We start from the raw sequence: 26,899 nt of genomic DNA on the forward strand, positions 1-26,899 counted from the left end.
TCAATATTTTAAGGCAGTTAACTTGATTTTTCCCAAAAAAGCATTGTAGAAGTTGTGAGGAAAATCAGAACTTTGTTGTTCTTCCTTAAACTTATTTTAAGTTTTAGTTAATTTTGAATTGCTTGGCTGCATTTCGTGAGTCTCCCATGCCCCTCAGTTGTCAGGAACTCTTCCATTTCCTTAAACACTGTTGTCTCCAACCAATAAGGCCTGAATTCTCCAAAAAACTCAATGTCATGAAAAACAAAAGGTAGGTGGGCCATCGTAGATTAAAAGAGACTAGAGGGACTTCCCCGGTTGTGCAGTGATTAAGACTCCGTGCTTCCACTTGCAGGGGGCGCGGGTTCCATACCTGGTAGGGGAACTAAGATCCCAGGTGCCCTTGGTGTGGCCAAAAAAATGAAATAAAATAAAATCGTGTATTACAAATTTCCCATGTACTCTTTTTTTTAAAAAAATATTTATTTATTTGGTCTGTCTTGCCCACGAGAGTTACATCATTAGGTTGGGGCCAACACCGTACAGAGAGTTTTCTAGCAATTCAATAATTTCAACTGCCCCCAAGTAAAAAATTACAATCGGAATGTTTTTCGTCCTTTGTCCCTTCTTCTCCACGCTCCTGGTTTCTTGATTCCTGCTCGAGGCAAAACCACCTGAGAGAGGCATCTGTCCCTCGGCGCTCTCCGTAGGTAACTGAGATTTCATTGGCTGGGAGCGCTGACGTCTTATTGTAGTGCGGCCGCCTTTTCCGGAGGAGCGTGGGTTCGTTTTCCGTATTTTCGGTGGTCGTTCCAATCCGGGGTATAAGGGCAGATGGCTGAGAAACCGCTGCGCCTGTGAGTGAGCCTGAGTATGAAGCGCGCGCGCACGCGTGTGTGTGTGTGAGAGAGAGTGACCCTGAGTCTGAAGCATGTGTGTGTGTGACCCTGAGCCTGAAGCGGGTTGTGTGTGTGTGTGTGTGCGCGCGCGCGCGCTGGAGGGGGTTTTCTAAAGACAGAAAGGCGGGGGCGGAAGCCCGGCGGCTGCTGGTGAGCTTCGATCGCGTCTTTGCCTGGCCACTGCCGGCCTCTTTCCTGGCCGTTTTCGCTTCTGAAGAGGGGGACTCTTGGCGACACTCGCTGAGAGAGGAGGAAGCTCCTAGCGTCAGGCCTTCTCCATGTTAGGCCGTCTTGGTCTCTGACATCATTTCCCCTTCGTTTCTCCTCGCAGTATATTTACTAGCCAGAAATTGTAGGCATGGGGCCCATTGATGGGCTCTGGGCAGTGGTCGACAGGAGAGAGAGACAGGGCCTTTGCCCTGGCGCGCTTTTTGAGGAGATGGTGAAGAGAGGACTTCCATTCATTCATTCATTCAACAGTATTGATTGAACAATTGCAGTGTGCCGGGCACTGTGTTAGACGTTGCACAGATGGAGTTCCTGCCCTAATGGATCTTACAGTTTAGGGAAACGTATATTAATCAAATAATCCAGATAAATGTTGAATTACGGTCCTGATAAATGTCAGGAGGAAAAGGTTCACGGTTCTGGGAGGGTGTATAGGGTATTTGGATTAATGTGAGGAATCAAGGTAGTGAGGATTGAGCCTTGATTAATAGTTTTGTCTTTATCCTAAAAAAGTTACTGGATCACTGGAATGTTTAAGAACGCCTTGGCATGATCAAATTTCCATTTCGGAAAGCGATTCTGGTTGCAACGTGAAGAAAAAATTATAGCCAAAGTAGAAAACAGCTAGGATTAGATAGCGTAAAGGCAGAGGAGAAGTGCGGGGGTTCAAGGTTTATTAAGGAGAGGACATCAACAGGGTTTGGAGGTGGTTTGGTTATGAGTGAGAAGGTGTCAGCATTGTCCTGGTCCTAGATTTCTTTCTTCAGTGGGGTAGGAAACACTGGAAGAGGGCCCAGATGAGGAGATGATGAACTTTGAGGTGTCTTATGATGTACAAACTGGACAATGGCTCTCCCCAAAACAGAGATAATTCCATGTGACAACTGCTATGAGAGAGGAAATGCAGGATCCTGTGGGAGCACCAGGATTTGGTGACTGATAGGGGCTGGAGGGCTTCCTAGAAGAGGTGGTGCTCAGAAGATAAGTGAAAGTGGTAATAATTTATTACAGAAATTGCTCTGAGGAGCTATATGGATTTCTGATGTTTTGAGAAGAGGACTTTCTGAGCGGTCAGGAAGGCTTTAGAGATGTGATAGACCTTGAAGGATGGGAAAATTTTAGACTCAAGATGGGTAGTGTGGGACTGTTAGGAGAAATAACTACCCCAAGGGAATGGCAGACACAGAGAGTGATCAGATCGACAGTAGGGAAGGTTTCTGTTATGGAAACTTGGAGAAAGCATTGGGAAGAGAGATCAGGAACTTGTGGAAAGCTGTGGTTCCTCAGGCAGTGGAGTTGTCTTAATGTTTTTGAGGAAAGAACATTAAACTGCTGGCTTTACGTAGGGTGGACAGGAAGAAGGGAGAGTATTAGAGGAAATGTAAGTATATCCTCTGCGTTGTATCCAATACCAGATTCACCGTATTTCTCTCTGATTCTGCCTCTGCATAAACTACAGGACTCTCAGTTGCTCAACCTTGTAATTATCCTCCGTTCCTACTTCTCCACTCCAATTTGTGTTCAAGTCTTCAGAATTCTAAATTTCTCGTCTGTTTCTCTCCTCCCCATCTTCATTTGACATTGCCCTCTTTGCTGGTATTTTTGCTTATAGTCACTTGTTCCTTCAGACCATCTTTCAGTCTGTTACTAAAATGATCTTTCTAAAACAGATATGATCGTTTCACTACTCGCATTTTCACTACCTTGAAAATGTTCAGTGGTATGGACAATAAAGAACACCAGAAAGACATACTGACAAAACAAGAACTATAATATTTCAAGATGAGTTAAAAGACATTAAGAAAATGATATGAGAAGTGGAAAAACCATGTAAATCAAAAGTATAAAAACTCAGAAATGAGATTATAGAACAAGTTACCTCAAAACTTAGGGTCAGTCTGCCTTACAAACCTCAGGTCTTGTCAGTTTCTATCTCCCTACCCCATAACACTTTACACATACCTCCTATTATTGCCCTTGTTCATATAAATTTATAACTATCAGCGTATCTCCCCTTCCCTGATTGTGTACTCTTTGAGGCTTGAACTGAGTCTCTCTCTTCTTTATACTCCTAACGTGTCCTTAGCATAGTACTTGGCATACTGCACTTAGCAAGCATGTCGTAGATGTCCTGAGTGTGTTTGTTGAATGGATGAATGAAGCCCTGTGCTAAGATAGTGGTAGTGGAAACGAAAAGGACAGGATGACTTTGAAAGATATTTGCAAAAAGGAATTGAGGAGACGATGACTGGATGGGGGATTTTTGGGTCTTGGTAACCAAGTTGGCAGTAGACTCAGCCACAAAACTTGGCAAGTGAGAATAAGCTGGTTCAATTTTGGAGGAAATGATAAGCTAAATTTTAGATATGGTGAAGTTATTGGTGAGACCTTTAGGTGGAGCTGCCCAGTGGTCATTAATAGTTCACATGCAGTGAACCTCTCAGGTAACCTCAGAGACTGGATCACATATCTCCCTAATCCAGGAAGACTAGGGTATACCAAACCTGGCAGGCTTATTTGTGTGTCCTGCATTGCCTTAACATTTATGTCTTGTTTGCAGCTTGGCATGTGGAGATGTGGAAGGAAAGTTTGATGTTTTATTCAATAGAGTTCGAACAATTCAGAAGAAAAGTGGAAACTTTGATGTAAGATGTTTCTTTTTACTGCATTTAATTTGACTGTTGTAATCAAACATAGTAAAATAAAGTTGGGGCTCCTTTATACATTTCTCAGTCAAACACATACTCTCCTTTTTTGTTAGACTGAGTTCCTTTTTTTTTCTTATGTATACAAATTTATTTATTTATTCTTGGCTACATTGGGTCTTCCTTGCTGCACACAGGCTTCCTCTAGTTGTGGTGAGCGGGGGCTACTCTTTTCTGCGGTGCACGGGCTTCTCATTGCCGTGGCCGCTGTTGTTGCGGAGCATGGGCTCTAGGTGCGCGGGCTTCAGTAGTTGTGGCACGTGGGCTCAGTAGTTGTGGCTTGTGGGCTCTAGAGCACGGGCTCAGTAGTTGTGGTGCATGGGCTTAGTTGCTCCGCAGCATGTGGGATCTTCCGACCAGGGCTCAAACCAGTGTCCCCTGCATTGGCAGGCAGATTCTTAACCACTGCTCCACCAGGGAAGTCCGAATTCCTTTTCTGAGCATGGGAATTTAGTAGCTGAAAAGTGGTGTGGGAAGGGAGATGTGTTTACTGTAGACCCTTCTATACTTTTTTGAATTTGAATTTTGTTACTTTATTACTGTACGCAAAACTGAAAACAGACTAGCAGAACCTCCCTAAGTGATTCTGACCCTGGGTTTGGGAAGCACAGATCTATTTCATGGGTATATGGTATGAGTGAACTCATAGCATATGTGCAAATGCTTCACAGACTAAAGAGTCCTATGTAATTGTTATGTGTTGTTGCCAGCTAGACTGTAAATTTTTAGAGTACAGAAGAGTATTCTGGATATGGGGATAATTTGTTCATTGGGTTAAAGGTTGAGTAAGACAACAAGCAGGAAATGTGTCCTTTATGCCCTGTATCTCTCAGGGTATCTAATATTGTTTTGTATTTTGCAGAGAGATTTTTTAAGGTTGATGTCTCCATTTTTCCCTGACCCTCTTGTCTCTTTCCCCAGCTTGTATTTGACATCCAGGGAGCCAAAATTTAGGAATTCATAGAATCAGTAACTACTACAATTGTTGTAAAAAAATTATGTTTAGAAATTCTGTAAATTGATTAAGGAAATTCTGTAAATCGATTAAGGAAAAAACTGAGATCATTAAATAGGATAATTAGCTCAATAACGTTATTATCAATTAATTATGTACTATTTGATATTATTTAAAAATCTCATATATCTGTTTAAAAAACTCATTTTAGCTGCTGTTGTGTGTAGGAAATTTCTTTGGCTCCACTCCAGATGCTGAATGGGAGGAATATAAAACTGGCATCAAGAAAGGTACAGAATTTTTTTTTTTTTTTTTTTTTTTTTTGCGGTACGCGGGCCTCTCACTGTTGTGGCCTCTCCCGTTATGGAGCACAAGCTCCGGAGACTCAGGCTCAGTGGCCATGGCTCACAGGCTCAGCTGCTCCACAGCATGTGGGATCTTCCCAGACCGGGGCACGAACCCGTGTCCCCTGCATTGGCAGGCGGACTCTCAACCACTGCGCCACCAGGGAAGCCCCAGAACTTATTTTTAACATATGATTTCTAATAAAGTTTCAAGGCTACATGGTTCTTGCCTAGTTGTTTTTCACACATTAGTGATTGAAGAGTTTGCCTTTGATTTCTGCATTGACCTGGGAAGAATGCCTATATATCTAAATGTTCACATTTTGAATTTGGTTGGATTTAGTTCCAGAAAAAGAATTCTCTTCTCAGTAGGAAGGAATTGAATAATGCAACCATATGTGTTCTTTTTTTCCCCTAGTTTCAGTGTTTTTTATTAAGCTCTTTGGGGTCTGTGTTTTCCTAACTATACATTGACCATCCTCTCTAAGATGTTACTTCATCAGCCTAGTGATACCATTTAATAGTCAAGCCACAAGGTTGGTTGTAGGATATCCTATGTGGTGACCGTGTTCCATGTATAGGATTGCAGACTCTTTTTGGCCATGCCATGTGGCTTGTGGGATCTTAGTTCCTGGACCAGGGATCAAACCCGTGCCAGGGAATTCCCTAGAATTGCAGACTCTTTACTTTTGCTACAAGTGTTTTTCCTATGAGGATACAGTTCTCAGGTTCCAAAGCAGATCTGCTAATAGCTGGTGTCATGTCTGTTTCTCTCACTAGCTCCTATTCAGACATACGTGCTGGGTGCCAATAACCAGGAAACAGTAAAATATTTCCAAGATGTTGATGGGTGTGAATTAGCTGAAAACATTACTTATCTCGGTAAGTTGATATCTTGTGTGTTTGTAATGAACATAATGTGTCCCAGGAATTAGCCTCCAAGGAAATTTGTGGCTGGATTCATCTGCCATTACTGCCTGAGAGAATGGGGATCAGGGTTTTTTTTTCTAAAGTCAGTGTCTATACCTTTAAGACTATGTCATTTTTCCTATGTTGTCTCCCACCTCTCCCCAATCTCCTTGTACTTTCACAACCCAATATAATACTCTTTCAGCCAACTAGAGGAATAAAATATTTGACTACAGTGTTTGAAGTACGTCATGTATAAATTGTGTTAAAAAAATTCTATGTATGTGGTCTCACCATATAACATTGCTAGATGTACACAGCTTATTTGTTAATTGGACTCCTAATTTGCTATAGCTCTAGGTTTCACTGAGGTTTTGAAAAACTCAAGTTTTTAGTGCTGATACTTGGGTTTTTCACTGCTTTTGTCCTTTTTCTGATTCCAGGTCCACTCTTCAATTCCAGGTTAAAATTGTTCCTCCACAACCCCCTGAAACTCTTAGTGGTTCTTTCAATGTCTGGCTGTTGTAAAAAGCACTGTCAAATTTTGCTTTTCTTCTCCACTTGCTCCCCTCCCCCCACCACTACTGCTTCTTGGATCATTCAACTCACTTTTATCTAAAATGGCTCAACTGGTCTTCACATTTCCTCTCTCTTGGTCTCTCATTTCTTTAGAAAGCTTCTACATTTCCTTTGCTATAAGTGCTCTTTTTATAGTTTTTTTATTAGTATGTGTGTTCCTTTTTTACTTTATTATTCTTTGTTAGTCAATATGTGTGTTCCTTTATTAGTTAGTATGTGTGTTCTTTTATGAGTTAGTATGTGGAAAGAACCATTTGAGAAGAAGAGACTCAGTAGATGAAAGGGAAGTGAAAATTGATGGAACCAGCGTTCTGGCGGCAGCAAGAAGGAAACGGAATCAAGGGCACAAGCTATGAATAAATTTAGATGATGGCAGAGTCTCTTAATTTTTCCCAAGTAATTGCTTTTTCCAAATGTTTTCCTTCATTTGGAAGCTTCTGCCTTCATGAAGAGTACATTTATTCTAGACTATAGCTTACTCACAGCTGCAATTATTTTTTTTTCTTCTCAGTGCCTCTCCCTGTATCCAGGTGTCTAGATTTCTTTTAGTCCCTTTGGAGTCTCTAGAAGGCAGAAAGCCTTTTTCTTAATCAGTGCTTCCTAGGTTTTTTCATTTGCAAGGCACCTGGGGCAATCAGACTGTGGGCTCCAGCAGCCTTCACATAAGGACTGCTCTTACTTACTGAACAGGAATACTGTTGTAGCCATCCAACATTGAGACCTAGGAGCTGGAAGTGGGGCATGGGGAAAGAGATTCATCACCAGAGTGACATTTCATTCAGCAGTTTGACTAAAACTTGTCCATTTTTCTTTGAACCCAGGTCGTAAAGGTGTCTTCACTGGAAGCTCGGGGCTGCAGATTGTGTACCTCAGTGGGACAGAGTCCTTAAATGAACCTGTCCCAGGTTACAGTTTTAGTCCCAAGGATGTGATTTCCCTGAGAACAACGCTGTGGTCAACATCCCAGTTTAAGGGTGTTGATATCTTGCTCACATCCCCATGGCCCAAGTATGTGGGGAACTTTGGGAATTCTTCTGTGAGTAGTATTTGTTCAGTTGGAATTTCTAAAAGCAAATTGCAGTGGCTTAATTTGAGCTTTTTTGCTCTTTATGTGACTATTTCAGCTCTTAGTTCCTTTCAGTACAAATCTTTTATGAATTTTTCAGGTTACTTAAAGCCTTATTGGCTGACCAAAGCAAAAGTTGATCTTAATGAAAGCATGATTCACTGAAGAGAGAATGCTGAAGTCTTACTTATAAATGAATTTTTAAAAAAAATTATATTCTCTGCTTCAAGTACCCTTTCTCAAGCTTCTTAAGAAGTTTTGAGGGGTCACTAATTTTCAGTGAAGAGATTTATAGCTAGTGGCAGCTCTGTAGTTTTATTTCCCCCTTTCCATTCCAGATTATATCTTTTTGGCTATCAACATATTTTAAAAGGTGGAATCATCATGGGATTGGGGATAGTGATCTAAAAGTTGGGAAACAATATATTGAAAACTTAGTACTTTTCTAATGGGAAAGCTTTAATGTTGGAACGTATTGGAGCGTGCCATGGCGTTCAATCTAAATATTTTTGTAGGAAGAGGGTGTACACCAGGTTGGTGAGTGACAGCTATCATGGGGAGCTACCTTGGTGGAAATCAGCCTAAGGAAGACCTTGAAAGGTTGTATGTGAGCGCAGAAAGCATCAGCTGAACTTCAGTGAAGGAAAATGTAAGAATGCATTTAGGGACAAATATCAACTCCTAGATGTAGAGTTATCAGATATGATCCAGAAAAGGGCCTTGTAGACCACTCTGCCAACTTCAACATAATGTGTCCATGACTAAAAAGGCCAACAAAATACCAGGCATTGTCAGGATTTTGAAGGGAGAAGGGACAACACTTTCTTCCCCTTCCACAAACCTATGGTTATTCTGCCACTAGTATACAAGAGGCAGTGCTGGTTGCAGCGTAGAGAAGATACAGCAGAACTAGGGAAGATCCAGAGAAAGACTACTAAAGTGGTGATGAGAGAAAGACACGTGATACTCTATAAGGAAGAATGAACAGCAGTGCTAAAAAAGTTTACAATTTTTGATTAAAGTAGATTTTGATGAAAGTTTATAAGTAATCATACAAGGTATTTATAGGGGAGAAAACAGTATATCTCACTAGTCCCTAAGGTACTGTAACTAACCTCAAGGCCAGTTCCCTGCCCTTCAGCAGACACCTGAAGGAGGCAAGCATAAGACAAAAGGAAGGTTTTGCTTTACTTAGTGGAAAATTAACTCTGGTAATTTCTTTATTTCCAGTTAATACCTTCTCTTAGAATGAAGTTCATAAATAATGTTATGGATGAGAGAGCACATAATTTATTGTTAATGGAAGCTCTGGGAACAAACCTAACTTTTGACAGACTTTGTATTACAAACTGTGACAAGGGCACGGTTGTGCCCTTCCACAAGCCACACCTTCCTTGACTGAAGCAAAATAAAGGATTGTATGCTTATGTGATGAAGTCCTTGAATGTTCTACGGCAAATATTCTATGGATCCTAGGGGCCCTGAAAGCTAGCTTTTAATTTTGATCTTCTGCAATGACTATGACTGTCTGCATTGTCAGAACTACAGGAGCACAATGAAGCAACTTATGGACGTACTACTGTCTGTGGGCTCCAGAGAGAGTGCTTACTTTCCAAAAAAAGATTGTAATAAACCTTGTTTTGGGTATTAGTATGGAGGAGTTACCTTCTCCCTTAACCTCTGGCTTCCAACAACTGTTCCTATTTCTGCATTTGTAATAGCCCAGTTCCCCTTATGTGTTGAGATTTCTCTGATGCCATAAGTATGGAATTCATGACGCAAATCCTGCTGCCCACATTGTAGCCACATAAATATTCCAAAGACATTTCAAAGTGTCTTGTTATATCTCTGCATTTCATGATAACTCTTAGGTCTGTTATGATGACTAAGTTTCTATTTACTAGGGAGAAGTGGATACCAAAAAATGTGGCTCTGATTTGATCTCCAGTCTTGCCACAGGCTTGAAACCAAGATATCATTTTGCTGCATTGGAAAAGACTTACTATGAGAGGCTTCCATATCGGTGAGTAGCATTTCATTCTTTTTGTTTTTTTGAAGAATTTGCCTGGATTTTCTGTGTAAACTTCTCATGTTCATTTCAGCCATATAATATCTTGGTTTCTTTTAGTTACTCAGGCATGAAATGAGTGACTTTCAAATCATTCCAATTCTCTGAGTTTGGTTTCCTAATTTGAAATACAAGGGATTGGATGATACTGTATCATCCAATGTATCATTTAAAGCCCCTTAAAGGTTTGAGGGACTGACATAACAATGCTGTTTAACTATCATAGCTTGATGTACAGTAAGTCCTGTTTTGATCAGGTTAAACGGTTACTCCTTGTATAGTCTTTTTTTTTTTTTTTTTTTTTTTTTGCGGTACGCGGCCTGTCACTGTTGTGGCCTCTCCCATTGCAGAGCACAGGTTCCGGATGCGCAGGCTCAGCGGCCATGGCTCACGGGCCCAGCCGCTCCGCGGCATGTGGGATCTTCCCAGACCAGGGCACGAACCCGTGTCCCCTGCATCAGCAGGCGGACTCTCAACCACTGCGCCACCAGGGAAGCCCCCTTGTATAGTCTTAAACTCAGGATAATCACCTAAGAAGTATTTCAATTTAGGAATCAAGAACTTGTATCAATTTTTTCTCTCTCTCTCTTTTTTCAGTATAGCTTGGAGATGGAGTTTTTAAAGGATGTATTACAGAGAAAATAAAACCAGTGTTTTATAAGTAATAGAGCTAAGTAAAGTTAACTCTGAAAGATCTTCACTTTAAAGGCATGGGTAATCCCTAAAATGATTTATAAAAATCTTTTTTTTTAATATACAAAAGCAATATATGTGTTGTTGAAAGTTCAAAAAATATAGGTGAGCAAAAAGAAGAATATAACCTGCCCTTTCCCTATAATCCCACAGCCTAAGATATAACCATAGGTACTACGGATTTTTCTTTTATATCTCCATATATGCATTCCAGAAAAACCTCTTGTTCTCTGAAACCATGCACTAAAAACAGAAAGGTTATAGGAATAAGCCACTCAAAACTTTTAAGGATCCAAATATACATTTCTCTGAAGAACATAAACCAGTGGCCAATAGGCACATGAAAAGATGCTCACGCATCATTAGCCATTAGGGTAATCCAAATCAAAACCAATGAGATACCACTTCTCACCCCACTAGGATGGCTATAATCAAAAAGACAAATAATAAGTGCTGATGAGGATGTGGAGCAGTTGAAGCCCTCATACCTTGCTGTGGGAATGTAAAATGGTACAGCTGCTTTGCAAAAATACTTGGCATTTGCCTACCATATGACCCAGCAATTCCACTCCTATTCCAAGTGAAATGTAAACATAGGTTCACAAAAAACTTGTACACAAATGATCATAACAGCATTATTCATAATCGCCAAAATGAGGAAATGACCTAAATATCCATCACCTGATGAATGGGTAAATAAACGGTGGTATATCCATATGATGGAATGTTATTCAGTAAGTAAAAGGAATGGAGTACTGATAAAAGCTACATGTGTGAACCTTGAAAAGATTATTCTAAATAAAAGAAGCCAAACACAAAATACCACATATTACATGATTCCATTTATCTGTAGTATCCAGAATAGGCAAATCCATAGAGATAAAAAGTAGATTAGCGGTTGCCAGGGGCTAGTTGGAGGGAAATGGGGAGTGACTGTTAATAGATACAGGGTTTCCTTTTTTAGATGATGAAAATGTTCTAAAATTAGATAGTGGTAGTGGCTTAGTATATGTCAATATGCTAAAAACTGGTGAATTGTATGGTATTTGAATTAGATCTTAATAAAGCTGTTAAAAAAAAAACAGCAAAAAACCCTGTACAACTTTTTTTTTTTTACATCTTTATTGGAGTATAATTGCTTTACAATGGTGTGTTAGTTTCTGCTTTATAACAAAGTGAATCAGTTATACATATACATATGTTCCCATATCTCTTCCCTGTACAACTTTTTAACCAGGGCTGTAACAAAAACCCATAACTATCATAATAAAAATACTGGCCTTTTTTTTCTAGGGAACATAGACACTCATGTATTTTTATATTTTTCCTAGGAGAATGAAATCATGCTATGTGTTACCATTTGAAGCATTACCATTCCACTTAAAACTCATTTCTCTTTGTTTTTCATTATTATAGTTTTTTATTACATAAAAGAAGAGAGAATAGTGTAATGATCCCTCCTGAACCCATAACCTACTTCAGCAATTATCAACATTTTGCCAATTTTCCGACTCTTTTAAAGCCAAATTTAGAGTTTTTTGTGCTTTTCAAATACGTGACCTCATTTTTTCCTAACAGCAGCCCCGGGAAGTAGGGGTGATTATTCTACTAGATGGACAGGTAACATCTGAGATGTTACTGGTGGTGATGTAGTGATAGACTTAGGACCTGTGCTTTTTTCATGGCCCCATGGAGTCTACATATTTCATAATTGCAGATCAAAAGTAAAGTTTGTTGGTGGGAATTCCCTGGCAGTCCAGTGGTTAGGAGTCGGCGCTTTCACTGCTGGGTTCAATCCATGGTCAGGGAACTACGATCCCGCAAGCCTCGAGGTGCAGCCAGAAAAAAAAAAAAAAAAAAGGTAAAGTTTGTTGGTAACCTATTATCTTTCCAATATGTTATAGAAACCACATCATTCTGCAGGAAAATGCACAGCACGCCACCAGGTTCATAGCTCTGGCAAATGTTGGAAATCCAGAAAAGAAAAAGGTAAATTTTGAGTATTTGGTGTTTGGTTAATATTTATTGTCTGCCTGATAAATGTTCCTCTTGCCAAGTTTAGCATTCAGATCTTCTCTTCTCCCCAACTGCGATGTCCCAGTACTTCAGTGACTTTACTCTTTATAATAATATGGTAATGAAAGGTCAGGTTTCCTTGGGTCCTTTGTAGGAGATTTTAGAGAAGGGTTTGGGAAAATAGGCCCAGTGGAACAAAGGCAAAATTTCAAATGAATGATGTCTTTCTTCCCACATCCATGTGGTCGTCTCTATGGGTATTTTTCATGAGTTTGACCTCAGATGGTACTCTTGTTTTGCTTCTTTTAGCAACTTCATTTAGCAGAAATAATAAAACCTTCCCAAGGATTTACCTAAGCCCTCGTTGGCTTTGGGAATCTTAGTGATACCTTGAATCCTCCTTTATACTGGAAAACAGTGCAGGTGAATGAAAGAGGGTATACCAGAAAAGTATATTGTTCTCACTTCCCTGAGAGCACTTCTGATTCTGTAGGGCCAAAAGCAGGATATTGTGGATTGGAATAGCTAAAGATCAGAACAGTCAGTCACGTGGGAAAATATATAAATTATCTGAAGATTATCCTACTATAATATGCCGTAAACAATGTACATGCAAAAGATAAATATTTTGTTTTTTTCCATAATATCTTAAACTTTTAGGCCCAATGCATTCTTAGCAAGTTTAGATTTGTAATTTTTTTAACTTCCTTCCCTCCCTCCCTCCCTTCCTTCCTTTCTTCCTTTTTTTAAACTGCCCTTTCAAGACGGAGCATCACTCACAGTATTTTTAGTCTATTGCTTTACTTTCAGGGACATGTTAGCCTTAACCCTAAGCAATGCATATTTCACTCAAAGAATATGCACATTTTAAAATTTGGAAAGTATTAGTAAATTCATTTCAAAATTTTGTTCCAGTTTACACCCCTACCAGCAGTGTATGAGTCTGTTTTCTCAATGGGTAGTGTCAAATTTTTATTAACATTTTTTGCCATTATGATATAAGAAGGTTGTGTATCATTGTTAATTAGTTGTATTTCCCTGATCAGTAGTGAGGTTAAGCATCTATTCATATCTCACGTAGTTTTCAGTATCTGTGCCATTAGTCCATGGTTTTAGATATTTATGTGAGTATTTATTTCTTTGCTACTAATCCCTAAGAAAATCTATCAGCATATACAGCAGAAATTGTATAAAATCCGAGGGAAACACTAAGTTGTCCAATTCAGTTTTCATTAGAAAAAAAGAAGGGCAGTGCAGTGACTATGGACAAAGTGCACAAAGATAAAGGACCCAGAGACAGAAGCAGTTTGTCTTCAAGGGTTATGGAGCAAGTCCCTCTGGGCCTTGCAGTGATAGTTGTTTTGTGTAAGGGCTGGGCTTTGATTAGTTGCTTGTTACTTCATCAGCCCTTGGTTTGCCCCTGCAGGGATCACTGAAACGGCATTGCTGTGGATTCTCTGAACCACAGATGGGCTGGTTGCTGCTCTTTAATCTTACTCAGTTTCTGAAGCTTTGTGTGAAATGTTATAATAAAATAGGTTGGTTACATTTGCACAAACAGTATTTCCCTTAATATTATGTTGTTCTTCTCCCAAAGTATCTTTATGCATTCAGTATTGTTCCTATGAAACTAATGGATGTAGCAGAACTGGTAAAACAGCCTCCAGATGTCACTGAAAACCCTTACAGAAAGTTTGTGAAGCAAGCATCCATAGGAAAGCAGATTCCTGCCCCTGAGGTATGTTCTGACTGAGAGGTGGCATTTTCTGGGCAGGATTGCCCATTACAGGTGTCCTTTTCCTGGTTATAGTTTAATTCATAAGGCAAGTTTAATCCCTCGAATCTAAATCTTTTTCTTTCCTTTGGGAAATCATGCTGGTGATTAGAAAGCCTTAGTAGATTTCCAGTAAGCCCAATGTGTTTTTTGTTTTGTTTTTGTTTGTTTTTTTAATTATATTTTGGGGTTAACAGTTTCATATTTTTAGTCTTTCATTGTCTAAACTTGGTTCATATGTTGGGGTTACACATGTAGAGTCTTTCCTTGTCTAAAGTTAATTCTCTGTTCTTAACTCTTCAGGCAAAGATCCCAACTGCTTGGTAGCAATGTAATTTGTGATTTTATAATGAGTGGTATAGGTGAATAAGATTTACTCTGAAGAAATTTCTTAATAGCAGACTTTTCTGAAATTCGTTTTCCCTTCACTAAAGCAAGGAATGTCAAGTTTCCTTACTAGTATGCATTGTCTACTTTCTCAGACTTTTTTTCTTATCTTTTTAATTAAAACTCAGAATTGTTTGATCTGTGAAATTGTAAGACTGCACCATGGCCCTACTGAGAGAGAAAGGGAAAGGAATGTGGGTGGGTTCATGCTATTCTGTTTTAGGCAAGAGTTGCTGTATAACTTGCATTTTAATTCACTTTTCCAAAGGGATAAATTTGGTGGTAGCTTGGATAAGTGTTGAGAGGTATGACTGAGAGTCCAGGCATCAGGATTGGGAAAATATTTTTCTTCTCTAGAATAGGCAGAAAGGGCAGGGAGGAAAGACATGACATGGCAGGAACATTCCCTTGTATGTGGATGGTTGGCTACTTGTCTAAAGGTTAGTTTAATAACATTTACTCTTCTACCTTTGGCTGTTCCAGGAAGATTCAGCCTGTCAGTTTTTCTTTGATTTAAATGAAAAGCAGGGAAGGAAGCGTTCATCTACAGGCAGAGATAGCAAGTCTTCTCCTCACCCAAAGCAGCCTCGCAAACTTCGTAAGTACCTTGGTTCCAGAGGTTTCTTATGTGAGCAAAAACTGTTATTTTGGGTCTTGTTTGGGAAGCAGCATTGCTAAGAGAGCCTCTTTTGGCAGAAGAAGATTGTATATTGAATCATTAGGACCAATAAGAAAAATAAAAGAATGCAAAGGTGGCCTGACTTTGAGGCTGTCTGAGGCTATTCCTGTCAGAACTATGGAAAAAGCTCCTTTCCATCATGTCTGTAAACGTAAGGTTAAGAGCCTACAAAACCAGTTTGGGTTTATAAAATAATAGAATAATCAAACTGGTAGAAAAGACTTACAGCTATTACATTGAGATCCTCTTTCTCCACCCCCTTGTTTCAAAGATGAAGAGGCTGACTTCGGGAGGGTACACGTACTCCCAGGGTCATGTGGATAGCTGCTGGCATGACTAGAACTAGAATTAGGGCTCCAGACACCCAGTTGAGTGTTCTCTCATTGCAGTTAGTTGCCAGTTACATGCTACTTTAGTCAATATATGGTTATCACATGGATCACCTGCCTGTGGATTGGTTACAAATTCAGAACTTTTAATAGAGGTTTAGTTTCATTGATAATGGTAATGGGGGCAGGGGTCATAGTGGGAGCACAGCAGACACAGTCCGTTGTGGCAGTACTGTGTACATATCAGTGTTTGCAGGTTGCAAAGATCAGACAAGGCTGAATTCTATAGGGTGGTTATGTGCTGGAGTGCTTGGACCATGGTAACATTTGTCTTTCTTCCACATGAAGCTCAGCCTCCAGGACCCTGCTGGTTTTGCCTTGCCAGCCCTGAAGTGGAAAAGCATTTGGTGGTCAGCATTGGCACACATGTGAGTTACTTCCATGAACCTTTTACAGAGGAGACACCTGTTTGTTTTCTGTTAACTTTATTGAGTCATAATTTACATATCATAAAATTTACCTAGTTTAAGTGTGCAATTCAGTGATTTTTAGTTAACTCACTGATTGTACAGCCATCACATAATAGTTTTAGAACATGTTCATCACTCCAATAAGATTCCTCATGCCCATTTACAGTTAGTCTCCATACCCACCCACAGCCCCAGGCAACCACTAGTCTCTTTTTTTTTTTGTGTGTGTGGTATGCGGGCCTCTCACTGTTGTGGCCTCTCCTGTTGCGGAGCACAGGCTCCGGACGCGCAGGCTCAGTGGCCATGGCTCATGGGCCCAGCCACTCCGTGGCATGTGGGATCCTCCCGGACCGGGGCACGAACCTGTGTCCCCTGCATCGGTAGGCGGACTCTCAACCACTGCGCCACCAGGGAAGCCCAACCCCTAGTCTTTTTTGTCTTCATTCCTGTCTGGGCATTTCATATAAATGGAATCGTACAGTGTCTTTGTGTCTGGCTTCTTTTACTTAGCATAATGTTCTTGATGCTCATTCATGTTGTAGCATGTGTCAGTTTTCTATTCCTTCTGGTCAAATAGTATTCCGTTGTATGGATATACTACATTTTGTCTATTTATTCGTCAGTTGATGGACATTTGAGTTGTTTCCACTTTATGGCTATTAATGAACATTTGCATACATGTCTTTGTGTGAACGTATGTTTTCATTTCTCTTGGATAGACACCTAAGGAGTGGAATTGCTTGTAATTTTATGTATAACTTTTTTTTTGCGGTACGCGGGCCTCTCACTGTTGTGGCCCCTCCCACTGCGGAGCACAGGCTCTGGATGCACAGGCTCAGCGGCCATGGCTCACGGGCCCAGCCGCTCTGTGGCATGTGGGATCTTCCCGGACTGGGGCACGAACCTGTGTCCCCTGCATCAGCAGGCGGACTCTCAACCACTGCGCCACCAGGGAAGCCCTATGTTTAACTTTTTAAGATACTGCCAAACTATTTTTCAAAATGGCTGTACCATCTTGTTTTCCCTCCAGCAATGTATGAGGGTTTCTGTTTTTCCACATCCTTTGCCAACATTTGTTATTTTCTATCTTTTTGACTAGAGCAACTATAGCAATTCTCCTGTGGTTTAGTAGAGCCAGTTTCACAAGATTGCTCCTTCTCTCCCTCCTCTCTGACAAATAGGTATGGCTCTCCTAGGGTGATGTTTTTATGTAATTCTTGAACTTTATATGTTTTTATTTCATACTACTTGGGGGTGATGAGTTGCTTTTTTGAATTACTATTTAAAACAAGGATTTTCTTTTCTTTTTTATTTTTAATTAATTTATTTTTGGCTGTGTTGGGTCTTCGTTGCTGCACACAGGCTTTCTCTAGTTGAGGTGAGCAGGGGCTACTCTTCGTTGCGGTACGCGGGCTTCTCACTGCGGTGGCTTCTCTTGTTGCGGAGCACGGGCTCTAGGCGCGCGGGCTCAGTAGTTGTGGCTCACGGGCTCTAGAGCACAGGCTCAGTAGTTGTGGCACACGGGCTTAGTTGTTCCATGGCACGTGGGATCTTCCTGGACCAGGGCTCGAACCCGTGTCTGTTGCATGGGCAGGCGGATTCTTAACCACTGTGCCACCAGGGAAGTACAAACACAAGGATTTTCTTTGTCCCAAAAAGGGAGTCTTCTGTTGCCTTTACACTCATATTTGGCTAAAAATGTTGACATTTTTTTATATCTTCAGATTTAAAAACTTGAGTTTATTAATTTTTATTTGTGATAATTATGCAATGTTGGGAACTGACTTACACTGATTATATAAAAGACTAAAGTGATAAATTCTCAGTTTTGCCTAGTAGTAGAGGATATAGCTTCCTAATGACGGGAATACCCACATCCACATTCCTGGTATGGGTATCTGGGAACCCAAGATAATAATTACAAGATTGCTTGGTAAGCACTGAATCAGACTATGAGAACTGGATGATTTTGAGAAGGATTTTATTCAGGCTGTGGAAAGTTCTGATGAACTATGTGTGTCTCACAGTAAAGTCATCCTATTTCAGATTTCCCCAGATACTTTTCCTTGGGCAGGGCTTGATTAGGTATTAAATAATATTAGTTTTTGACCCTCATTCCTCTGGGATTCATATAGACCATTATTCTTCTTTTTCATTCATTTAGAATGAAAGAAGCTTAATTTTCAGGGTTAACATTTGCACCCTAGTCTCCCATGACTAGAATTGGCTATTTCCCAAGGCTCCTGAGGAAAATATTTACAAATCATTTCTTAGTGTGTGATGCTTCTGCGGACAGATACTTTCATCCATTTTTCACTGATTTATTCTAATTTTGTTTCCTGGGGATGACCTTTTCCTCAGCTTGTCCTGACAGTGAGGGCCCTCTTCTGTGGGCTCCTGTAGACTGACTAGAATCTGTGTCATCTTACACTCGAAGTCATATCCCTCTCCTGCCATTATTGTTTGACTGAAGAGTCCCAGTCATTTACATTTAATTTTTATGTCTTGCATATTGGCACACTCCTGTCGGTAGGGGGAGCATGAATGGGGTCAAGGCCTGTGACACAGCTGGGCCATAGAGCCTGTGGATGAACTCTTCAGTGGGAAGAGACGCAAACTTGAAAAACTCTTCTTTTTATAGGAATACCTTTTTGGATTAACTCTCTTGGATCTTGGTTTCCTCCTTGGATTAGTGCATGCTATCCTTCTCTCCCATATGGTATGGTATGGGGGAAGGCTTCAGACTGCCTTCTGTTTCGGAAACAATAGGTTCAGAATGCCATGCAGGGCACAAGAGATTTGGAATGGGTGACTTAGCTCCGTGCTGCTCTGGGCCTCCAGGAGAGATGGCCTTTCCTTTCCATTTATTGTACCTTTCTATTGCCTAGGGTATCTGGCTTAGGGTATGAGCCTAGGGGATAATCAGGAAACCTGTTTGCTTCTCATCTTGACCTAAAGCTAGAGGGGCAAAAAGTATCTCAGATTTTGATTGTGGCCCAACCCAGCACCCCAAGTAGGAGGTCACATGATGATTTTAGCCTAGAGCCTACCTAGTAATCAAGTTTACACTTACCTGTGCTGTCCTTTGTTGTTAGAAACCTCTTGGGAACCTCTGGTGACCTGTGGGTGTCTGGCACAGGGCTTGGAGTCCCCTCTGTAGCCACTCCTCTTGATCTCCTTTCATTACTTCTTTCCCCTGGCTTTTTCTCTGTCTTTGCCATGCCTTCCTCAAGGAATATACATAGAAGTATGCTAATGGCCCATGGCTATAAATTGGTAAAAGCAGGTGCGGGCTGCTAAGAGTCCAGAATAACTATTGCAAAATCCATGCATTTGTCTATGGGAGAAATATTCATTCAGGTCTTACTTATACATTTGAGATAAAATTAGAGATAATTCAAGTATAGAACAGATTACAAGTTGAGAGTTTGAAAAGAAGGGAAGAGATCAGCCAAGTGTGAAACTATTCACAAGAACTAGAAGGTACTGCCTTGGGGGGTGCTATTTAGTCTAGACTAGAAACTTCAGTAGCTTCAGTGCACATCACAGTATAAAAACTGCTGTTTATGGCGGTGACCCACTGACATAAAGGAAAGGCTAGAAAATTCAGGCTTCTAGAGTAACCTTTTAAAACAAACACAATCAAAATGGTTATTAAAATTTTTTTTTAATGTTTTAGCACATATGAGGTTTTGATGAACTTTAGTCATCTGGGATATTAACTCTATAGATGTGTTCAGTCCTCTGTGCCAAGGAGATCGAGGATGATCACGCTTTAGTTTGTTTCTGATACTTATCCTGTCATTCTATTGGGCTTTCTCAGTGTAGATGAAAAATAAATGACTCCTTCCTTCAGCCTTAACTTTGAACCCACCACACTAAAAGTATACTTTGGATTGTTTTTCTAAAGCTCCAGTACCTTCATTTGCCTGCGTTGATATTCACTGGCCCTTTCTCTACTCACTCAGTGTCTTCCCTTCAAAGAATGTCTGAGTGGTAGAGCAGTCTTGCATGTTTAGGTTTTGACAGAAATATTTTTAGTTGCTGTTTAGCTGCCGGCAGCCATTGTTGGGAACTACAGTTTTTTTGGATGTACCTGAGTTTGAGGTTTCTTCTTCTTCCTTCCCTGTTAGGTTATGTTTGCTTTCATTTTGTAGAGGTTAGTCAGCAGCTTAAGGCTGTAGGGACGCTGGATGCTAATCACGTCATCTTTGCCTTTTTCATGAGCCTAAGAGGTGTATTTAGGGGGTGAGGTTGGGTGTCACTGTAAGGAAAGTGGTTCATTTGAAGTCAGAAGTGGTATCTTTCTTTGGCTGGGGGTGATAATAAACTGAAAAATTGCTTTCAAGTTCAGAGCCTGGGAGGAAAAACCAACCGTCTGTTCCAGTCTCCTTCAGCTCTGGTGTGTTTGTAGCCAAAAGCCGGTCTGCGTGCTGCTCATTGGCTCCCAGTTCATTTGATAGTTGCATAGAAATTTGTTGCATCTGGGAACTCCCTGGCGGTCCAGTGGTTAGGACTCCACACTTTCACTGGCGAGGGTGCGGGTTCAATCCCTGGTCAGGGAACTAAGATCCCACAAGCCGTGCAGCCAGAAAAAAAGAAATTTGTTGCATCTAATCTCATTCTTCAGCAGGTGCTTGACAACATTGTTGTTATAACCTCTAAAATTAGATTTTTTTAAGAGGAGAATTTCTACTGAGAGCCTCTTGAGCACTTTTCCCACACCCTTGGACTCACGCTCTGTAGAGGCTTTTCTCCCTGAAGAATCACACATGCAGTATTGATGTCTCACTTCTGTGTGCTTCCTCTTCAGTGCTATCTTGCCCTGGCCAAAGGAGGCTTATCTGATGACCATGTCCTCATCCTGCCCATTGGACACTACCAGTCAGTGGTGGAGCTTTCAGCAGAGGTGGTGGAAGAGGTTGAGCAGTATAAGGCTACATTGAGGCGCTTCTTTAAGAGTCAAGGCAAACGATGTATTCTATTTGAGAGAAATTATAAGAGCCATCACCTCCAGCTACAGGTAGGTGGTCTCTGCCCAAGAACTTGGAAGGGCTGTATGGGGACCTGGATATTGATAAATATTTAAATAATGTTAATTTTTTTGAAGTATAGTTGATTTACAATATTGTGTTAGTTTCAGGCATATGGCAAAGTGATTCAGTTTTACATATATATATATATTTTTTTTTTAAGATTATTTTCCATTATAGGTTACTACAAGATATTGAATATAATTCCCTGTGCTACATAGTAAATCCTTGTTGTTTTTCTATTTTATGTATAGTAGTTTGTATCTGTTAATTTCATACTCCTAATTTATCCTTCCTCCCCTCCCTTTCCCCTTTGGTAACCATAAGTTTGTTTTCTATGTCTGTGAGTCTGTTTCTGTTTAGTATATAGAGTCATTTGTATTTTTTTTTCAGATTCTACATATCAGTGATGTCATATAATATTTGTCTTTCTTTGTCTGACTTCACTAAGTGTGATATTCTCTAGGTTCATCTATCTGTGTTGTTGTAAATGGCAATAGTTCATTATTTTTTATAGCTGAGTAATATTCCATTGTATATATATATATATATATATATATATAAAAAACATATCTTCTTAAGCCAGTCATCTGTTGATGGGCACTTGGGTTGTTGTGTAAATTGGTGCAGCTGCTATGGAAAACAGTATGGAGGTTCCTCAAAAAACTAAAAATAGAGCTATCTATGATCCAGCACTCCCTCTGCTGGACATATAACCAGTAAAGATGAAAACTCTAATTCGAAAAGATACATGTGTGCCAGTGTTCATAGCAGCACTATCTGCAATAGCCAAGACATGGATACAACCCAAGTGCCCATCAACAAATAATGTTAATTTTAATACTTAATTTTAATTAATATTTAAGTATTTGATTCTAATATAAGGTTAGGTATTTAAATAGTTGATTTCATATTTAAAATATTTAATATGAATTTTCATATTAATATTTAAATAATATTCATTTAAAAGGTTAAAGAGTTTCTAGTGATAAGTCCAGAGATTTTACAGGGATTCACAGGGTAGTGCATGGCAGTACAAGTGAATAGCACAGATAGTAAGTGCCTTGTTGAGAAAAGGAATGGGTAGTCGAGGAAGGTTCCAAGAAAGGTGTGGGCCTTGATAGATAGAGTTTGGAAGAGAGTGGGTATTTTGTGTGAAGCTCAGCATGAGTGGCAGCTCAGAGGTAGGAAATAGTCTCAGATCCTGCCTGGGGCTAGCAGCTCAGAAATTCAGAGACTTATGGATAATTTGATTGTCGTTGTGGTGGTTTTCTTTCTGGCACATTTGTTAAGTTTTCAAATGGGCCTGACTCTGCCACATATATTATATAGGAGCTGGCAAAGGCTTAATGACAAAGAGATCTCTTTCTAGCCTTTCCCACATCAGAGATGGGCTCCCACATGTGGCAGACAAGCTCATAAGTTTAAGTCCTTACAGACAGGCTGACATAGACCTGTCTCGCCTGAGGAGAATCTCTGCTGAGGGGTGTTTCTCCACCCCTGTGATGGATTTGCTACGTCTCAGGGACTGTGCGGGAGGCATGAGCTCTCTGAGACCTGCATGAAGAATTTCTCCTGCTCCTCCCCCCCGCCCCAGGTCATTCCTGTGCCCCTCAGCCGCTGCGCTACTGATGACATTAAAGATGCCTTCATTACTCAGGCACAGGAGCAACAAATAGAGCTGTTGGAAATCCCAGAGCACTCAGACATCAAGCAGGTAAAACAGGAGGGGAAGGTCATATTCCAGGAGAAGTAAAGACCTGGTTTCTGACATGTTGAGCCTGAGGTACTCAAAGGTGTTTAAAAAATGTTAAATGGGCAGGTGACAATTTGGTACTAGAGCATGGGGTATTGATTAGACTAGAGATGAAGATGGTATTACATCAGTGCCTTAATGCTTTCCTGGGAAGAGCAAGAAATTAGAAATTTCCTAAGGCAGGAACTTAGGAAGGTAGGTGCTACTGGGAGGATCTTTGTAATATCTGCCAGTTTGGCTTTTTAAACTCTAGTTCCACTAAGTGGCTTGGGATTTATATCTGCTCACATCCTTTTTCTTGTGCTTCTAAGCTGAATTCTTTGCCAAATTAAAGCTTTAAAGAGCTGGGCTGGGATTTTTGACTTTTAAAGCACTATTGCATGTCCTCATATGACTCTGTTTACTTTAGATTGCACAGCCAGGAGCAGCATATTTTTATGTTGAACTTGACACAGGAGAGAAACTTTTCCACAGAATTAAAAAGAATTTTCCTTTGCAGTTTGGAAGGTTTGTACATTTTTCTTATTTTAAATGTATTTTCACTAGACCTACTCTGAACGAAGTAGTGGGCTGCATGGCCAGTTGAGTAAAAAGCCAAACAAGGAACAGTCCTTGCCCCAAGGAACCAGTAGTCTTAGGGCAAGTCAGATGTTTACATATATGACAGTAATGCAATGCAGAGTGTGAAAAGCACGAGTAAGGAGGGGACGGTGCCAAGGCTCTCGCGAGTGCAGGGCCCATCATGTGTCCAGGGGCCACGATTAGGGATATATTTGACCCCACAGCCATCCAGGATGAACTGCTTTTCTGCCACCATGTTTTCAGATTCATTTAAACTTAGTTAAAATAAAGCACCACTTCTTGGAGACATGGATCTTCTGGCAACCAGGGAACTTGAACTTCGCCCTGTGGAGGGCCTCAATCACATGTTTCTTGTTCTGCAGGAACAGTTGTGGATGGACATTATGACTTGGCCAATGTGGACCCTGGCCACTGTGCCCTGGGGCTTTCCCAAGGCACCGTGCATACCTGTCTGGAGCCTAGATCAGGGACAGCATGCCAGTCATGAATGTCCACTGGAAAGGGCTGTCTCCAGGGTCCCTTAGGGCAACCCATAGAGGCAACAGGCTGCATACGCTACGAAGAAGGCTGCTGTTTGCAGTCATTGCACACTGGGGCCCCATGGGGAAAAGAGCACAGTCAGCTTAATTGGCTGCAAAGGAGTTATTTCTAATATATCAAAATAAGTAAAAGTATAAAGCAGTGGCATTTAGAAGGTAGCTTGTGTATGTGGTGGTTTTGTTGACATTGAGCCTGTGCTGTTGTGCCTACGTAGCCCTCAGTGCACTAGAAAGAGAGGCAGAAAGTCAGAGTGGGATATGATACTAGGTGCCTGACTTTTCACCTCAGCACACTAATGGCCCGAGATGACAGAACTAGAGTTTAAGGCAGGATGTAATTACAGCTAGTTTGGTGCTTTGATTATGTTGTCTCCATACATCAGAAAACCCTTATTTTGCATTTCATAGGCAAGGAAATCAAGGCACAGTGATGAAGTAATCTGTTCAAGTCACAGATAGCAAGTGGCAGAGCTAGGAATGGAATCCAGTCCCTGATATTTCTGATATCAGGGGCTGCCCTCTTTCTACTGTGCCATGTTGCTTCTCTAGGTACCAGTAATGTAGTTCCAAGTTGTTCAGAGAAGTAAATGGAATTTGAGGGGCGAGAAGAGCTAAGACCTGAGCGGGTCACTTATAACAGGCATGACTTTGATAGATAGAATGGCAGAGATGGCTCTCAGGGCAGAGAAAATGGTATGATTTAAGTCAGAGAAATTTGCCTACCTTCTTTGGGTGATGCTGAGTGGAGCTCTCTGGCTGGAGAGGAATCGAAGGAAGAGTGGGTTTTGGACTGATACTGTCCGTTTTGACTTCTTTGTGCTTTTTCTGCAGGGAGGTCCTGGCTAGTGAAGCTATCCTTAATATTCCTGACAAGTCTGACTGGAGGCAGTGTCAGATCAGCAAGGAAGAGGAGGAGACCCTGGCTCGTCACTTCCGGAAAGACTTTGAGCCCTTTGACTTCACTCTGGATGACTGAGCAAAGGGAAAAGCACTTTATGAACTTCACAGGATGTAATGGCAGCCTGTTTTTTGAGAAACAACAGTCTCCCACGGGGACTGTTTCCCTGCCTCTTTTTTGTGTATTCCCATGGAAGCTGCCTGCAGCAAGAGGCCTAAGATTGAATATTTTTTAGAAAAAGTCACATTCTAGGATGAAGATCTTATGTTAAAAGCATGTCTGTCATCAAACTCCAAGTACAGCTTGTTTTTATTAACATTTTCAAAAATATTTAAACTATCATATAAAATCCAAATGCTTTTTCATGGTTGGGAAGTGTCTTGCGTTCATGTTACCTATAACCATTGAAATGAAGTAGTGTGTGTGTATAGTAGGAGGGGCCAGGGCTTTAGGCCCAGGTGTTATCCCAGGATCTCACAGGTGGCTTCTCACTGAACAACCCAGGATGGAGAAGGCCTTTGCCATTTTTCTCTTATAGCAGTCATCTTACTGATATAGAAGAGCTCATTCAGTCCTTCAGCAAATACTTAACTCCTATGTGCCAGGCATTTTTCAGGCTCCAGGAGTATAGCCATGTCCCAGCATGATCCCTGTTGTCCAGAATTTACGGTCTAATTGGGAAGAGGAGGGGCAGATTTTTAAAAAGAAGACGAGTTCTCCTTTAGATACTGAGTTTTAGTTGCTGTTTGATAGTTACAAATTCATGGAGATCTGGTTTGGTGATAGGGTTTTGGGGCTCATCAGGGTATAGGCCATAGGTGAAATTATGAGAATGGATGGAAGTAGGGTGAATACAGTCCTAAGCTGAAGATGACTACCTGAGAAATGTCAATATTTAAGGAGTGCTCGGAAATAGAGTGATCCAATAAGTACATGGAGAAAGAGCAGAGAGAGAGAGAGAGAGTGATCACAGGAGAATGCCAGATCTTGGAAGCCAAAAGAAAAATAATTGCTCCTATATACTGGACATTTATGGCCCAGACACTGTTTTACTTAATCCTCACAAAATATCTATGAGGTAGGTATTATTACCTCCATTTTTTACATGAAGAAAACAAACTGGCAAACTTGAAGATTACGGAGCCTGAAGTTAACCTGCCAGGATTTTTTTTAATTCAGAAAAACCTCAAAAAGTGAACTATGGGAAACAACCCAGTTCCTGCGAAGATGGCCGCTTCAGGGTCTTCAGGTCCTCAGCATCCCTTCGCAGCTCTTCCAAGTGAGAATTATGGGATTTTGGCCCCACCTGTGGAAATCAGATACACTCCAGAGCTAGATGCTGTACACCTAGCAAGTGAGGGCTTCATACTATTAGAACAAGCTGCCACAATCATCTGTGTAGTCTGCCCAGCTCTAAGGGACATGTTTTTGGAGGTACCATTTGCCACTTCCAAGTCTGATGCTCCAGCTCCATGGCTAGCAAGCACATATGGGAAACCAGAATCTCTGATTCCACACACAGGTTACTGATGAACAACTACAACACGACTCGTTTTGTATCATACAGTGTTCAACATTCTCATTGCAATATTCAGAGATTCTGGTGACAACAGACATTGCTCTGCCAAAGCCTATTCAGTGCTTTCAGAGCAGCCAGTAGCACTGCTCTGGTGCACATGCTGTATCCACCTTGAGAAGTCTCAACATGCTACATCTGTTGTGGCACAGTCATGTGTCACAAGGTGTTAGCTGGAATTCTATGTAGCTTATAGGCCGGGCTGCGCAAATGATGGTTCAAGTGCACATAATCTCAAGTGAGGTTCAAATGACCACACAATACAGCTGACACATTTCTTTAGAGAATTTAATTCCATGCTGATGTTATATCTTGGAGTGATTGATGAGATCCCCAAGTTCCGTGAAGCATACAACGAACTCAAAGTGAAAACGGGGAGCTGGTTCCCCTATTCTAAGGCAATCTGCCACTCAAACACTTCTTGTTGCACCAATA

The 26,899-nt window shown here is 40.8% G+C and overlaps 1 protein-coding gene and 2 non-coding genes across 5 annotated transcripts; 2 read left to right on the forward strand and 1 right to left on the reverse strand.

The window, feature by feature from the left end:
• Window positions 1-695: 695 nt before the first annotated feature.
• On the forward strand, window positions 696-25,258 carry CWF19L1 (CWF19 like cell cycle control factor 1). 3 transcript variants are annotated; one of them, XM_067709699.1, is made up of 14 exons: window positions 696-836; window positions 3,667-3,751; window positions 4,978-5,056; window positions 5,891-5,992; window positions 7,420-7,634; window positions 9,569-9,687; window positions 12,330-12,414; window positions 14,039-14,179; window positions 15,086-15,200; window positions 15,959-16,038; window positions 20,894-21,103; window positions 22,711-22,830; window positions 23,279-23,376; window positions 24,822-25,258. In XM_067709699.1, exons 1-14 carry the CDS (start codon window positions 814-816, stop codon window positions 24,964-24,966), a joined length of 1,617 nt encoding a protein of 538 aa, XP_067565800.1. In that variant the 5' UTR covers window positions 696-813; the 3' UTR covers window positions 24,967-25,258. The 3 variants fall into 3 exon arrangements, with proteins under 3 accessions (XP_067565800.1, XP_067565802.1, XP_067565801.1); XM_067709701.1 differs by lacking the exon at window positions 696-836 and adding an exon at window positions 998-1,028; XM_067709700.1 differs by lacking the exons at window positions 696-836; window positions 3,667-3,751; window positions 4,978-5,056; window positions 5,891-5,992 and having other exon boundaries at window positions 7,468-7,606.
• LOC137209562 (small nucleolar RNA SNORA12) lies at window positions 22,371-22,518 on the forward strand. The gene has a single exon (XR_010936105.1). It is a non-coding gene; the product is annotated as a small nucleolar RNA SNORA12 (small nucleolar RNA).
• On the reverse strand, window positions 23,954-24,088 carry LOC137209552 (small nucleolar RNA SNORA70). The gene has a single exon (XR_010936097.1). It is a non-coding gene; the product is annotated as a small nucleolar RNA SNORA70 (small nucleolar RNA).
• Window positions 25,259-26,899: the final 1,641 nt, after the last annotated feature.

Source organism: Pseudorca crassidens, chromosome 16, assembly GCF_039906515.1.
Source record: "Pseudorca crassidens isolate mPseCra1 chromosome 16, mPseCra1.hap1, whole genome shotgun sequence".
Classification (NCBI taxonomy): Eukaryota; Metazoa; Chordata; class Mammalia; order Artiodactyla; family Delphinidae; genus Pseudorca; species Pseudorca crassidens.

Excerpts from the sequence above, each read along its gene's own strand:
- CWF19L1 (XM_067709699.1), top strand. The coding sequence starts at position 814 with ATGGCTGAGAAACCGCTGCGCCT. Across the intron at positions 16,039-20,893 it reads TGGTCAGCATTGGCACACAT|TGCTATCTTGCCCTGGCCAA; the intron begins GTGAGTTACTTC and ends CTTCCTCTTCAG. Across the intron at positions 21,104-22,710 it reads GCCATCACCTCCAGCTACAG|GTCATTCCTGTGCCCCTCAG; the intron begins GTAGGTGGTCTC and ends CCCCCGCCCCAG.